Genomic DNA, 16,691 nt, shown 5'->3' with positions numbered 1-16,691 from the left:
TTACTAAATAAAAACCTTCATATTTTTAAATAGTTGTTTTGCCCAAAACTGAAATAGTTCCTCGGGTGAGAAAAGCTTATGAGAGAGTCTCGGAGATGCTGTGTTTTGGGTCTTGGCAATCATTTTACATTTTCCAAGACATTTGTGCGGAAGCATTTCCTTCCATAAAGAACGCAAGTGATAGAGGCTCGAGAGATTTGATTTACCATCTCGGGGGTAACTGCACCACCCACTGGCCAAAGCGGGGATAACATTTTAAAAATAAAATGGAGGAAGCATGAGGGGCCATTCATGTGGACAGAGCCTCTCTGCTCGACGTATAATGACCTGGATATTATACATGCTTCACATGGGAAAACACATTGATCATTAGAGCATAAAGAAATGCTGTTGTATTTGGTCAGCTTACTAGTAATGCCAAACTGCCCTCACTGAATACCCCAGGGGATTGTACTGGCTACCCCCTTTGTGCCGCAGACACATTGGTCAGAGCCTGGCATGCTAAAATGTATCATCTGTTTAACAGAATGATTTACGAATAGACTTTTGCATTCAGATTAATACAAATTGCAAATTCAACAAAATTTGCCAATTTCATCAATTTATATTGGTCACCTAAATGATGCCAGATCGTCCACGAAACAAACACAAACAAATCAAAAAGCTCAGAATTTGCTGTCTCTTTCACTCTCGTCTCCCCGTCTTCTCTGCTCACCACTTCCCTGTCTCGCATGTCGCTGTTCTCTCTTTCTCTGCATCTTAGCAGACAGGACCTCAAAATGGTGGAGCTTCTGGTGTGGATCTCAGAGGATCGGATGTCACTGGAAGCTCTGCCATTTTGCCAGGTTATGTCTGCAGAGATGCTGATGAGGAAAGGGAAGATAGATGAGGAAGGAGAACCATATAATGCAGAACAAGAGTATGCGAGACACTGAAGTGGACACGTGTTAATCTTACTGTAAAATTGTGTATTAAATGTTATTGTTCATTTCACTCTACCCCTATTGTAAAAGCGCTACAGAACAAGTCTTATCGTTACTTATAAACCAGAACTACCAAATCGATATATAAACAAAGGAGGCCAGAACAAAGTTACTTTCGGCTCGCTGTCAAATATTACTCAGAAACGGCTTTCTTGGTATCATGCTGGGGAATCCTCAGATCGGGGATGAAAACAGTCTTTAGATAAACCTCACAAAGGAGAGCGAAAAAAAATGTTTACAAATCTAAAATTGCATGTTTCCGTCTCATGTTTGAGAAAACCCAAGACGCACAATCTATAGTTTGCTGTGATATTCACATGAAAACTACGTGTCAGCCCCATTCTGATAATAGTCATTATACATTCATTTATAAATTATTCTGGTGCAAAATTTTAAAAGTGGTCACATCACCATAGCAACCAGTGGACACCCCCTGCAGTTTTTATGCTAAACGCCCGTTGTATTAAACACTTCTAGACCAACAGTAAGAATGCTTCTTCTCTAATTTCCAGTTTATGCTTCATATGTAATGTATACTCAATATATATTCATGCATACCTAATCCCAACCTTATAACCCGTTAAATCCCTGTATATTCTTCATATTATATACTCTTCGGCCTGTATAACTATCCTTGTCCGTCCTCATATTTTATATTATATACTCTTCAGCCCATATTTAAAGGCATCTATTGGATCTGATAGCAGTCTCTGTAGGTAACGCTTGTGAATTCCACATCTTTACTGCTCTTGCTGTAAAGAACCTTTTTTCACAGCTTGAGGTGGAAATTCCTTTCTCCGAGTCTGAGATGATCCTCTCTTGTGCGGTTTTATGAACCAGGTCACCAGAGGGCAGTTTGTATTACCCCCTTATGTATTTTGTGTAGTTACATAGTATATAAGGTTGAAAAAAGACCATCAAGTTCAACCCTTCTACCTAAACGTCTTACTCTTGATCCAAAAGAAGGCAAAAAAACCCTAATTAAGCTACTTCGAATTCTGCCATCAGGAGGGAAAAAATTCCTTCTTGGATTAAGAAGCTCCCAAATATTAATTCTATTTATAGCCCTCTATTTCATGCCTTTGTACAAAAAAATATCCAGACCCCCTTTGAAGGCATGTATTTGATAATACTACCTCCCTTGGCAGTGAATTCCATACCTTTACCGCCCTTACTGTAAAGAATTCCTTCCTTTATCACCTATGAAATCTCCATTCTTCCCGTCTCAGAGGGCAACCTCTTGTTCTTTGTACATTTCTGCTAATAAAAAGGTCACTGAAGAGCTTCTTATATTGGCCCTGCATATATTTATATAATATATATTGGCCCTGCATATATTTATATAATGTTATTATATCCCCTCTAAGACGCCGTTTTTCTAATGTAATATTAATTTTGTAGCCTTCCTTTGCATGTTTCTAGTTCCATAATGTCCTTTTTAAGGACCGGTGCCCAGAATTGTACCATATATTCAAGGTGAGGTCTTACCATTGACCAGTAAAGAGGCAAGATGACATCCTCCTCCCGTGAATCAATACCTCCTTTTATGCATGCCAAAACCTTATTGGCCCTTGCAGCTGCTTGCTGGTGTTGCACACGGTTGTCAAGTCTGTTGTCTACCATTATTCCTAAGTGCTTCTCATTGGTAGTTTTCCCCAAGGATATTCCATTCGTTGTATAGGTTGCATTTTTATTATTTTTACCATAATGCATAACTTTGCATTTATCTATGTTGAACCTCACCTGCCACTTGCATGCACAGTCCAACTCCTCCTGCAAAAAAGAAGCATCAAGATTAGTCTGAATTACCCTGCCTAATTTTGTGTTTTCAGCAAAAACTGTGACATGGCTCTTGATGCAACTAAGGAGATTTTTTATAAACAAATTAAAAAGAAGAGGACCCAGGACAGACTCCTGAGGCACTCCACTTAATACCTGTGTACAGTCTGAGAAACATCCATTTACAACAACTCTCTGCATTTTATTTTTAGCCAATTTCTGATCCACCTACAGACATTTGCCCCTAACCCTATTTCTGTTAATTTGTACCCAGATCTAGATTTTTACTAACTTCTTCATAGAATGCTAATAAATTGGTTTGACAAGACCTATCCATGTTGACTTCTAATTGGATTATGGATCAAGATATGATCTTGAATGTATACCTTTAGCAACCCTTCAAATAATCTTCCCACTACCAATGTTAAGCTTACTGGCCTGTAATTGCCTGTTTGAGATTTTGATCCCTTTTAAATATGGGCACAACATCTGCCTTGCACCAATCTAATGGAACTATGCCCGAGCTGAAAGAATCCCTAAAGATTAGTAATAATGCTTGGGTCAGAATTAGGCTTAGCTCCTTAAGTAGCCTTGGGTGTATACCATTCGGCCGAAGGGCCTTGTCTATCTTAATAGTACTTAATTGCTTGAGCACTTTTTCTTGCGCCAGCCAATCCCAGGTTTGCGGTAATGGTTTCTTAAAATTAGTCAGCAGAGAAGGGGCTCTGTCATTGGTTCTTCCTTGGTATAAACAAGAAAAAAAAGTATTTCAGATGTCGACTTTCTCTCTGTCCTCACTAACCAAGTTTCCTGTTTCAGATAATAAAGGACCAATATTCTCTACCTTTAACTTTTTTCCCTTTACATACTTAAAACATTTCTTGGGATTTGTTTTACTCTCCTTGGCAATTAGTTTCTCATTTTCCAATTTAGCTATTTTAATCACCTTTTTGCAGACTTTGTTGGCATCTTTGTATGCCATAAATGATACTACCGATCCCTCGCTTTTATAATGCTTAAATGCCATTTGTTTATTTCCTGTTTTACTTTCCTGGTAAGACACATCGGTTTTGATTTGCTTCCTTTGTATTTGTTTCCTGTAGATATATATTGGGATGTGTAATTTTGTAATGCATGCTTAAAGGTATTCCATTTGACCTCTGTGTCTAATCCAGAGAACAATCCATCCCAGTCTATACATTCCATAGTTGACCTTATTCCGTGTCAAAGTTTGACCTCCTGAAATTGAGTGTTTTGGTAGTAACTTGGTTTAGCAGTTATATCACTTTGTCCTGCATCAGCCAATCACGTTTGCAGAAAGCTTTCTGTAGCATTAACTTGCAGATCTACCCATCTTCACCAACCAATTTATCAGGTTCAGATTTCGACAGGTCATTTTTTGCCCGTTTTAAAAAGCGTGGCTTTTCCGTGATGCGTTTGGTTATCCGTGTTGTTTTTACTTTAGCCGCTTTGATCGTTCTTATTCAATTTGTGTCTTCATATTTCTCAGATGATGCTGATCCATGTCTTGCGTCATCCTTGTCTTATCGTTTGCTGAAGTCGCAGTTGCGTCAACCTGCTGGTTTTGCGTCTTTTGAAGATATTACTCTTATCTTCTGCTTCTTCCTGAGAAAAGTCTATCCCACTTGACGATCTTCACCAGTACCAGCATGTACTACTTCTTTAATACTACAGACATAGCCCTCCACCTTTCCCATTTGCTCTGTCCTTCCTAATCCACGAGTTGGGGCCCCACTTATATTAATGAAGACGGGGCCCGGGGACTGATGTACCGAGGGGTTCTTGGCAGTCGAGGGGCCGTACGCGACCGTCGGTATTGTACAAAGGAGTATGGAGCCAATGTGTATAGTAAGTGGACAGTGTAGCTGAGAAGACTTGTGTATTTGTTGTTTGTGCGCAGTGTGAGCTGTGTACGTGAATTTGTGTCTTCTGCACAATAAACTAAAAAGTACTAGTTGTGTGACGTGATGTTTGATATCTGTAGTAAATATACAGTGTGTGTAATGAATGTAGTGCCGGTGCAATATGTATGGCATGTGCAGGGTGTGCAATGTTCTCGGTGTGTGTGTGTGTATAGATATGTATATATATATATATATATATATATATATACACACACACATACATATATATGTACCCATTGTGTGACGTGTGTGTATATATAATGTACCCAGTGTGTGAGCCGTGTGTTTATATATAATGTTACTGTTGTGTAGTGTGTTTTGTATTTGTTGTGTGTAGTGTTTAACTGGGGGGTATATCGAACGTAGTGTGTAGATCCCCACTAAGCGTGTCCCCAGTATGTGTGTCCCCTCAGTGAGTGTCCCCTATTAAAGTGCCCCCAGTATGTGTCCCCTCAGTGAGTGTGCCCTCATTTAGTACCATAGTATGTGTCCCCTCACTAAGTGCCCCCAGTATGAGTGTGTTCCCTCAGAGAGTGTCCCTAGTATGTGTGTGTCCCCTCAGCGAGTGTCCCCGATTAAGTGACCCTAGTATGTGTCCCCTCAGTGAGTGTGCCCTCATTTTGTACCCCCAGTATATGTGTCCCCTCAGTGCGGTTCCCGCCATTCTCCTGTCGCTGAGTGACCCGCGGTGTGTGAGGAGGCGCGAGCCGTGCGGAGCCTTCGTGTAGCCGTGCGCGGTGCCGGTGTCCCCGTGTACGGTTCTGTTGTGTGGCTGCGTGCTGTTGTGTCACCGATGCTGCCCCGTCCTCCCCGGACGGGCTGTGCTGCCGTTGTGTTGCTGTAGTGTGGCTGTGTGTGTCGTTGTGTGTGTGGCGCGGGTGCTGCCCCCTCCTCCCCGGGCGGGCTCTGCTGCTGTTGTTGTGTTGGGGCAGGAATATGGCGGCGGGTCCGGTGCGCGCCGTCACTGTGTGTGTCAGTGTGTAGCGGCGGTGCGTGGCTGTGTTCGCGGTGTCTTGTGTGCGGCTGTGTGTCCCCGGGCCGGGCTCTCGTCGTGTTGGAGCAGGGAACATGGCGGCGGTGCCCGTGTACTGTGTCTGCCGCCTGCCCTACGATGTCACCCGCTTCATGATCGAGTGCGACGCCTGCAAGGACTGGTTCCACGGCAGGTAACCCACGGGGGACACGCGGGGAGTTGGGGGGATCCGGTGCTGATGAAATATAACCCCCCATACACTGTGCTGTGGGGGAGGGGGACCCCACCTTTATCCTGTTGCCCCCCCAGTCATGGCTGTCTGCGAGGAAAGAGGATAATGTGTTTTTGTCACCTTACAGTAAAATCATCCTACCCCAGCTATAGCCCCATCTGGCTTTGCCCCTGTATCCCCTTATAAAAATCCCTTTTGCCCCCATGTAAAGCATGGGGGGGCAGTCATCCCTCCCGGTGCACGGTTTGTCAGTTTGTTTACCCCCCTCATCACAGTGTATGGAGGGGTGGGAGGGGGGCCGGGGGTATTTGTTCTGTTTTTGTTACAATGACATATTGCCGTCACCGGCTCGCTCTGCCGACTGTCAGGGTTGTTGGTGCTTTTTGTTTGTTTTGACAGCCATTGTTTGCCGTCAGCCGGGGGGGGGGGCAGGTTGTCTGAATGGTTTAAGATTTTTGCAAAGCGACCCCAATGGAGAGCATCACAGACCCTCACTGACCCCGCTTCACCCCGCAAAGTAAAGTTGTCTCGCACCCCAGAAGTGGAACGCTAGGATGGGCGCAGCCGCTTAAAGCACATCGCTGGGGCGATTGGTGGGTGGCTTTTGGAAACATTAACCCCTTTGGGTCTAGAAGAGCAGGATGTGTTACCGTTTACAACTCTGGAATGTACTGCGTTACAAATCCCGACGACAAGGAAAAAAAAAAAGGGGGGGGGGTGGAATTTCTGGAGGGAGGCTAAAGACGTGGAACAACCCTTCGGGATAGAAGTCGAGAACCGTAGGAACAGCCACGTTTGGCGGCGCTTCGGCTGTAGGGCTTGGAGTGTTTTGGTGGCACGTCACCCTTCCTGTCCCCAGCTGTTGTGGGTATGACATCTCCTGCGAGTCAGGGAGACCATCAGCGAGAAATCTTGGTCCTCTCCTAATGTGCTTTGAATGGGTTTAGTGGCAGTGAATGGGGGATCAGCTGGTCTCGCTCTGCCTGCTCCATTGACAGGCTAACAATAAGACGCTTGTGCTGCCTCTTTCCGATATTCAGGCTTCAGGACTGGCGGGGAAACAACGGCTGGGAGATTCAGGCCGGAGCACGGAACAGGAAAAACAAATGAATACCCTACACAGGTCAATATTTTAAGGCACGCCAAACTGGGGGAGAAGTGCAGGGTAAAAACAATGATCTTACTACGAAGATAGCTCGGCCACCAACATCCCAGGAATGCCTTTTATGCTTCTCTGGACTATCGAGCTCTCGGTGTGCATTCCGGCTCTTTCCGTTTCCCTCAAGTGGATTTCTAAGAGGGTAACAGAGCTTTGTTACTGTAATCGGGCATCACAGGGGCTGGGGCAGTCTCATGTTGCCGGTTGGTGTTTTTTCTGGAGTGCTTTAGTGACTTGTTTTGCTGTAGGGGGCTTTATTGTCAAATATGTGATAACGTGAAGTTCCGTACTTGCTCAGCATTTCATTCTGATACCTGCAACTCGAGAAACCAAAACAGAATGAAAACATGGAGGCTTTTTGTTTTTGCTACAGCGCATAAAGTGTTAATGCTGCGATGTTAATGCCACTTCCCTGTGCGAGCTCTCAGAGAGCCTGTACGGTGACTTGAAGCTTCCAAGATGCGCTGCAGTCTGTCACGGATATTACAGATGTCAGGCAGACGCAGCAAATTACCGGCTGCCCGTAGAAATTCCGCTGGGCGCTCGTTCCCAGCTCAAGAATATCCGCAGACCTTTTTGCCAATGTCACCCCGCGGCGTATCCTCTCCGACCAGTAATTACATCATCGAGAGACAATCACACTTTAGTTATATTGACATCATGTTGATTTTGGAGCCAGAAAAAGCGCAGTCTTACTTGTCTGGCATACAAGGGGTGTAGAGGGACTGCCGCTTCCACCGACAGATAAACAAAGATCCGGCATCAGGGGGTTCATGAAGCCCGTGATTTAAAGCCACGGTTCATACCTTTCTATTAATAAACATTAAACTGACGTCTGTTTTATGACGGGACTGTCTTAATATTAAGAATGCGGCTCTGGTACTGGATAAACAGTTTGGCGCGCTCGCTGCGCAGTCAGGAGTTTGGATTATTCCTCTTGCTTGTTAAGCGAGACATCTCCTTATTACACCAACTCCGCGCTCTTTCAGTAGCCGGGGAGCACGTTAGGTGCGTTACAGCTCCTGAAAGCACCAGGGGTTCGGTCCGATTGTTTAGATCTTTGCTGTCGGGAGGGGAAGGTTATCGCTCCTAAAGCAGAGGAATTGCCATATACTGGACTGCCCTGTATTGTAAGCATCGTGTTGGGCAGCACCCGATACACACAAAGCTCTGTATCTATAGTTGGGCATCGTTTTGCGGCTGCAAGGAATGCAACGCGATGACACATTGTAACGGAGAAGTGTGAACACGTTATACACAAGCTTCCCCACACACATTAAACTACTCAATACAGAACAAGGAAGAGTTAAGATCCAACTGAAAAAATGTTGTGAACCGCTGTATAGTGCACAGTCCACCTGCAAACACTTACCAGGTTGGTGGGCTTTCTATCTGCGAACAGACCCCCAGAAACCAACAGGGGTACAGAAGGCCCTACAGATACCAGGAGGCTCTTCCCAGAGAATAGGGGAACCCCGAAGCCTCCCCAGCACAGATCACCAGGAAGCGGGGATCCCACCAGGCCCTGCAATGAAAATGATTACATGTGCCAAGTGGGTCCACTCTAAGCCAGAAAAAAGGGCCACAATGTTAACAAGTCTGCTCACAGCACCCTCAGCCACTGTAGACTCTTCCTGATGAGAAATAATGTAAATCTATTTCCAAAGAGTACCAAACTTACCAGAGTAAAGCCAAACCGCCCAGCTCCTCACACCGTAACCTCCTGAGTGCAACAAAAAAGCGTAACTACCCCCAGGTGAAGCCAGAGCTCAGCTTATTACCCTCTTCAGCTAGGTTCCAGATAATAATTAACCCCCTCCCTGCTGGTTAGAAACACAAAGGGAAACAGCTTTTTAGATTTAGAATTGGAACATTTGTGAAACTCACAAGGCTCTGGACAATTGAGTCAGTAGGACCCTGTTTAACCCATTTTTAAGAAAGTCCCCTTTGAATCGGGATAAGCATAGAAACATAGACTCTGCTGGCAGATCGGCCCCTGTCTGGGAGGCTGTTCCACCTATCTACCCCCCTCTCAGTAAAGTAAAACTCCCTTCCATTCCACCTCAGCCTCTGACCCTCTAGTGTTAGATTCCGGTCTCCTGTAACTTTTCTCCTCCTTTGAAATAAATTCCCTCCTGTGTTTAGGTATTTCAGTGTTTCTATCACATCTCCCCTCTATCTTCATACAAATGGTTAATCTTTCCTTTTTTCGTAGGATGTTTAGTGGATATATAATTAGTGATGCTTTAATACATTAGATTTTTGTGTCCTGCCATGAATGGGATTTTTTTTAATGCTATTTAAAATTAGACTCCGTGGTTATTGTGGGCGATATAAACGGGCCCCGAATGATCTATCGTACCAGTGAAAGCAGAATACCCTCCACGCTTTCTGTTTTAGCGGCGTGTAATTATCCATTGATCTTAGAATTCTCGTGTGAGAGAGGAAGCGTTTGGATGATTCCGCTCGTTGAAAGAAGCACTCTCTCCGAGACATAACGGGCACGCAGAGAAACGAAGTGTTTATTCAGGTTAAGAATATGGGAATCAGTAAGAAGACATATCTGTTTGACGCTTGCGTGACGTTCCATTTATATTCTTATGTGTTCTGGGAGGCAGAACCTGCGCAGATTTCGACTCTCCCAGGGACCAATGTCTACACCAACCCTGCACTAAACGTGTAACGTGTGAAGAGTCACTCGAGGTGCTTGAGACACCCATCCCAGAGATCTCAGGTCACACGGGGCTCGGAAGCAATTCTGAGCTGAAAAGCAGAGCAAACCATTAACGAGTAAAGAATCCGCCGTCCTACAGAGTGCCGCAGAGCGCCAGTGCGTAACTTACAAATATTACCCCCAAAATAAAACACGCGAAATATGTGCCCTACCTGATTATCCAGACCTCAGAAACATTAACTCCCTCAGTAACAATGAATCAGAATCAGGGCATCAGCAGAACCGCTCTGTAAATATTATCCACTAATATATATTCAAATATAGGTTGCTTGTTTCCCATGTTTGTGTCAAATGGAAATTATCATCACAATTAGTTCACTATTAGAAGAATAATAATACGCCGTGTCTGTTGGCGGAGGCTTCTGTGTTCGGCTGATCAGTCTGTTAGGAGTCTGTTTGGAAAACAAATTATCACGAAACATCATTTCTTCCCCAATCATTGTCTGTCCCGATCGCCTTATTCTGCTTTCAGATTTTATTTATTTATTTTGTTCATTCTTTGTGCTGTTTTGCTTAAACAATTGTTTTTTTGGTTGAAAGTTGGTGCATTTATATATATATATATATATATATATATATATACCGGTATATATGTATGTGTGTGTAGTATATATTGTAAGCCATTAGTGGATTAATACAACACTGACTATGGCTGTCTTTGAAATTGGTTCTATTGTCTTTACAGTGGAACTGTTTTTTCTTGACAAACCAAAAGTAAGTAATGTTTTTAAGTTTAAAAAAAAAAAAAATTACCAGTACTTACCTGTAGCTTTGACAGCAATACCGGCCCATTCCTGATCCTTTGGCTTTCTCTGGCATCCTCCCTCGCGACCCGGCAGCCTCCTGACACTCGGAACGCTGCAGCTTATTACATCACATGCAGCGTAGCAAATTGCAGCCTTATTTTAGGCGATGCGCAGCTTTACGCAAAGGGGCATCTTTCTATACAGAAGCCCTTTAACTGCCTCTTGTCTCTCTGTAACCTAATTAACTATTTTTTACTTTTGTGTTTCTGTGAAATGGCTGGATCTGATTGAAAGGTGCACTGCTAGCCAGTGTTCTGGGGATATAGAGCTCTTGTGTTTCTTTCCTTCAAAGGCAGAACAAAGTAAATGCGATGTTTGTACCATCTCGCCTCCTTCTATATCCCTGCTATTGTTTGTAGATTAATCATAATAACGCAGTTCCTGGGCACGTTCATCCAGATAAACTGGTTTCTCTTCCACTCAATTTCCAGCGTTCTTCGCACCTGAGAGCATAACTGATCAGAGCCGTAGTCCGAAAGCTGCAGAGATGGATGCCACCTGGCGGCTCTCATTTCTTCCCACCTTTTAGGATCATTTATACTTTTTATAGTGGTATACATTTGTTCCCAGTGACATCATACGTGTCCAATGCACAGTACAGGGGTCACAGCCAAAATGTCCACTCCAGGTTGCAGCAAAGTTGGAAAATTCTTGGCCGGCCCTAGGCGCGTTGTAAGCCTAGCGCGTACTTGGCGCTTCGGTAAAATCTTCCATGAAGAACGGGTTGCCTTCAATCACCTGGAAATACACGCTTCCAGCTTTTATCACCAAATCCCCTTTAGTCGCCGGTGCTGGAAATCCTAGGTAGGAGCTAAGAATAACATTTCACAAGTAATACAATCTGTTGTTTGCCTAAAAGTTCTGGGCAGCTTTCCAGTAAATGTCATTTTTTTATGGTTTTCACAATTTACGAGGATGTTGTCTCTCACATTAGACTGTACAGAGACCTTTGGCTGGCCAGGGGTAATAGGCATAGTTACCTGCCTGGGGTGTAAATAAAAGTGTAGCATTATACCCCGCTATTCATACAAGTCAAGGAAGTTTGGGTTCTGAATAGGCCAATGAAAGTAGTCAGAAGTACTAATACTCTGAGGCGTTGACAGTGAGTAAAGTAAATCAGCGACATCATAGGCACTGGATACATATCTGTGTGTGATGTACATCCCAATGCACATTGTGTTGTTAGGATAGTAAGTACTATGTGTCGTGGAGGATAGACAAAGTAAATACTGTCTCCCTTCATATCCCTCTTTAACGTAGTGATATCTGTCGGAAATGGATGTTGCTGCCTTTCAGTATGGGGCGGTGTGGTATAGATGCTGGTGGGCATTATTATGAAAGTTGAAGTTAAAATGTGAAGCAAACTGTGTCTCGAATAGGAGTTATACGTGCTTCACCATCCCCAGGAGAACGTCTCCAGGTATCATCCCTCCTACTGTGGATAAAGTAACTAAGCTGAGCGTAGCAGAAGTGGGGGTTGGGCTGACCTAAAGAAAGGAGGGGTGGGGCTGAGCGTAAAGAAAGCAGGGGTGGGGCTGAACATAGAGGAAGCTGGGACAGGCTGAGCGTAAAGGAAGCAGGAAGTACCATCCTCGTGTGTCCGGCAGACCATTAAAATGCACACAGAAATAATCTTTGCCAAATATAAAGTACTCTATATGAGATATCACTTTATATTTAGCTGGTGCTGTTTCACCTTGTACGGTGGATACATGTTCTTTCGGCTGCTGTTGACCTTCAGCTCCCTTCATCCTCCATCAGCATCATCACAGCTGAAGTTGAAAAGAGCCGCACAGATGCAGGCGGCTGGCCCCTTCTCCGGATCCGTTACCCCCCCCCGTATCTTGTGATCATTTGTCACGTTTCTGTGCAGCCGGGTCACGCTACGGGCATTTCTGTTAATATCGGTTTTGTTAGAGGGAACGGAATTATTTGCTTGATGCGTCTGCAGCGTCGGTTCTGTTTGTCACTGATGCAGCTTCTCCGCATCGCACAGCCGCATGTCAATACTTCGCATAGCCGGGTATGACAATACGTGCTGTTGAACGGGAGTTAAGCAGCCTGATAACGTGTTGTGAGTTTGCCGCCTCGTACCCGGCTCAACAAAAGAAACTGCAATTGGGAAATTAGTGGTGAGAATCTAAACAAACGTTTCACAACGAGCGAATATCTCCTACCTTAAACCATATCATACCGTAATAAAATAAATAAAGGTGGAATTAGATTTTTTCTGTGTCTGCCCGAGAAAGGGAATCAAGTTGGACTAAAGACTCCATTTTCTCCTAAGCTAATACCGCTCAATCCATTCTTCTTATCAGGATAACCTTGCAATTGTCCTTCGTATGAGGTCACTTTCCTCCAGCAGAGGTTTCTAACATCCTCTGTCTTTTATTATTTGCTTTCAGTATTTCTGGCAACTCATTACAGTCCAGAAAAGCACAACAAATGCACAGATTGTTCTGCGGGAAATACCAGACGCAGCTTCCCAGCTAAGACTAGCGACAGAAATGCCTTGTGTTCATTATGTAATAAAAAGAAGGCTTCTTAAAGTGAAAAACACAAATGGAATCAATACACAACACCATCAAATTAAAAAAAAAAGAATGATTTCATTTTGGAAAAAATAATATAGATGGAGATCTCTGTGTTATCTACCAAGCACCCAACAAACATTATCTCCTTTCCCTACACATTGTTGTCTCTCCGTACTGACAAACTGTGAACAGTGTTTATCCGGTGGAGAGCTTATATATTTAAAAGGTGTAAGTAATGATATAGTTGGCTTGTTATTGTATATCGTTTCATTTCATAATTAAGGTAATAGCTGGATAGCAGTTTAGCCGTATGATGGGGACCAGACCCCATTTAAATGGCGGATGTGTTGGTATCATAGTGTAACATATGGATATAAAGTGCATTTTGTTCATCCAATACACTGTGGCCCTAAAAAACACCATCAGGGAAGCTAATATAACGTTTTTGGGATTGTTACATATGCTTCGGGATCCCCTTCCAGGTGTATTCTGCTGTATTACATTTTATTTATTAGCTATCGTGTGTATCTTGTTTCTTAAATATGATTTCGGCGTGTTCGCACTCGAGTATTTAGCAGCAGGGTGTAATTTGCATAATGTACGGCACAGCTGGCCAGGCACTTGATCATCCGAGCAAATGTAAAATTTGTTAGAAAACAAAAGATTCCTGCCACTGTATGCCCCTCCGGATAAGCCCACAGAATGGCATTTGGAAAGAAATGTTGGCAGGATATACTTCAGAAGCGCAGTAAATACTTATAAACCCTCCTACCAGCTGCATACAATAACCAACAGAAACAAATATGGAAGGAAGGATCTGGGTATTTTAGTGCAGACATAATGTTGGGAACTCAGGTTAACAGAGATTTGGGGATTTGTATAAAACCCATAGAGGTAGCAGATGGACTAATGCCCAACATCCAAGACATGGGGGTTAGTGCCCAACATCCAAGACACAGGGGTTAGTGCCCAACATCCAAGACATGGGGGTTAGTGCCCAACATCCAAGACATGGGGGTTAGTGCCCAACATCCAAGACATGGGGGTTAGTGCCCAACATCCAAGACATGGGGGTTAGTGCCCAACATCCAAGACACAGGGGTTAGTGCCCAACATCCAAGACGTGGGGGTTAGTGCCCAACATCCAAGACATGGGGTTAGTGCCCAACATCCAAGACACGGGGGTTAGTGCCCAACATCCAGGACAGATTTTCAGCTGTTAACCCTTGAGTGGGTATATTTTCAGGATACTGTTATTATTGTGCTGTAACGTTTACATTTATTTGGGATGTTTCCAACTGAATGTTGCTTTTTGATATGGTCTCTCTCGTACTCGCTGTTTGCAGTCCGGGGACGATGTGTTTATATAATATTATATTTAGGATATTGAAGGCAGCTGTGGTGGCTGATACGGATCCCATGTTTTCAGTGGTTCATATAGTAGCTGAAGAGTTTGGTGCTTAGGGAATTAAATTGAAGTGGAACTTACACAGACTGTGCCAGCGCAGGGCCGATAGGCACCTGCCAGTGACAGTTCTTCCTGTGGTTTACCATCTGTGGTGCAGCTGCCCTCACAGGTGCCTAAGGAGACGCGCTTGGGGTATGCTGTGTGCGCAGACCCCGTGTATTCGGCCCCAGAGACAGTTTCAGCGGAAATAATAACTTACAGCTTCTAGTTTCTCCTTTCAGTAAGTGATTTAAAATGCTTTCTCTTCTTGGCAATACAGGGTCAGGTACAGACTCGGGTGCCTACCGGTGCGGAAAGTTATCATCCCTCGAGATTGTGGGTCCCTCTTTACCTAATATTGTCCATTCTTCTTTGAATGTGTAGATGTAAGACGTACTGTGTTGTAAACACAGTGGAGAATGGAGTTTACAACTTGTTGTCCCTTTTATCAGTACAAATGTTCTTAAATATGTGTATTTACTCTTATTTTACATGTTATTTGTTAGATTATTGCACTTTACAGACTTGACTTTCATTCCAGTTTAATGAGAACCAAATGAGCCTCCAAAACGTACGAATCGTTAGCAGTATCTCTGTATTAGTTTCTGATATCACTATTGTCTCAGCCAGCTGGTTACACCTCATACCCACAAAGCATCCCAAATGTCTGTAAATTTGTCTTGGTGTGTGCTGTTCATGTAAAGGTTAACAATATCGCAGGTGACCTTATCTTCAGATGCACTCAGGGTGTCATAACAAGACAAAGACCACCGTGGTATAGTGTTATAGGAATAAACAGAGCCTGTCCAGATTTATGAGCGCCGCGTACCAAACAGCCGATCAGATCACTAGTTTATTAATAAAAAGCGAGTGTCTCAAATCCAGTCAGAATACCAGCGTCCTCCGCGGCTGCTGTTTGTAAACTGATGTATTTCGGTGCCGTGATTCATTCCCTCGCTGAATGCTGTGACGTGCGCATTCAGAACACGGAGCGCCACAGTGATTTCATTCATTACACTTTACTTATCTCCGCTTTCCTTGTCGTTTTCCAATCACTCCTTCATCTGTTGGTATTTAACAGGCCTGGACAGGACCCAGGTAGCCAGGAATCTACAGACGGTGGTCCCTTTGCGACGTTTTATATTGATCTCCATGTCAGCGTAATGCCCTTAAGCACAATGATTTGGGGTTCTTTAGGTTCATCTTGTCAAATATTTTCCCTTTTCTTTTTAAATATTGTTCTTAACTGCATATAATCACTGAAAGAAGAAAAGCCAATCAGAATGTCTTACTGGACAGGCATAGCCGGTGAATGAAATAAATATTGTGGAAGGGTACGTTTTCCCACATTTTTGTTGACATCCACTTACAGCCCTGAGATGCTTCCTTTCTTGGCCCCCCGATGTGTCCAAACCTGGTAACGGGTTGATGGAAGGAGCCGCAATGAGCGTGGACTGCTATAGGAATCACAGCCTGCATGGTTCCTCACCTGTCCCTGGGGCAGCCACCGGTCGCCCGTGGGTGCAGATCGGGAAGCGCATGGTCTGGGCCAGCAGGGTCCGTTGGATATTAGCACATTGATGTCACAAAACAAGATCTTTCCAAACAGATGGATTTTAATTTCAAAGCGGTCGCCGTGTGCATCAAGCAGCAGACCAACACACACACTCGTATTTACACCATTTAAAGGAAACATTATTTTTATTATATTGAAAGAGGTGAAGAGATCAGCCGTACCCCCTGATTAGGGAGGGAGTGCATTCTATATGTTTAAGCTGATCCTGATGATGATGACATTTTCTTTTATATATTATTTTATATATCCTGTGTCTCAAAATAGAGAAAGCGCCTTCTATTTATATTGTGCCTTGTTTATGGTAAAAATAATATTTATTCCCTGCTGCCTCTGAGCTGTCGCAGAAAAGTAATAGAATTAGCAGAAGTGTTTGTACTTTCGTTCTCCGATGCGGCCGTATTATCCATTGTTTGGCGCTTCCTCTGAAATCGGCAGCAAGCGTCTTGATATTTCCATGTCATTGTTGTAGCTGTTAATGGTCGCATCAAACCATAAAACATACCTTTCGACAGCCAATATGGATGATGTTTGTCCCGCCGACCC

General features: G+C 43.8%; 1 protein-coding gene and 1 long non-coding RNA gene across 4 annotated transcripts in view; one reads left to right on the top strand and one right to left on the bottom strand.

Moving 5' to 3' along the window:
• Window positions 1-2,670: 2,670 nt before the first annotated feature.
• Window positions 2,671-4,088, bottom strand: LOC128501001 (uncharacterized). Its single transcript, XR_008354968.1, has 2 exons — window positions 3,709-4,088; window positions 2,671-2,756 (listed from the first exon to the last, which is right to left on the bottom strand). It is a non-coding gene; the product is annotated as an uncharacterized LOC128501001 (long non-coding RNA).
• A 1,356-nt stretch (window positions 4,089-5,444) lies between these two features.
• The window catches only part of PHF2 (PHD finger protein 2), a 42,475-nt gene continuing 31,228 nt past the window's right edge, over window positions 5,445-16,691 (top strand). For all 3 annotated transcript variants that reach the window (XM_053469012.1, XM_053469011.1, XM_053469010.1), the window contains exon 1: window positions 5,445-5,853. In XM_053469012.1, the coding sequence (XP_053324987.1) occupies window positions 5,756-5,853 (98 nt within the window). In that variant the 5' untranslated portion in view covers window positions 5,445-5,755. The remainder of the gene's footprint in view (window positions 5,854-16,691) is intronic.

Source organism: Spea bombifrons, chromosome 6, assembly GCF_027358695.1.
Source record: "Spea bombifrons isolate aSpeBom1 chromosome 6, aSpeBom1.2.pri, whole genome shotgun sequence".
NCBI lineage: Eukaryota > Metazoa > Chordata > Amphibia > Anura > Pelobatidae > Spea > Spea bombifrons.
Note: the sequence above shows the minus strand (reverse complement) of the source record. Positions and strands in the feature narration are given on the sequence as shown.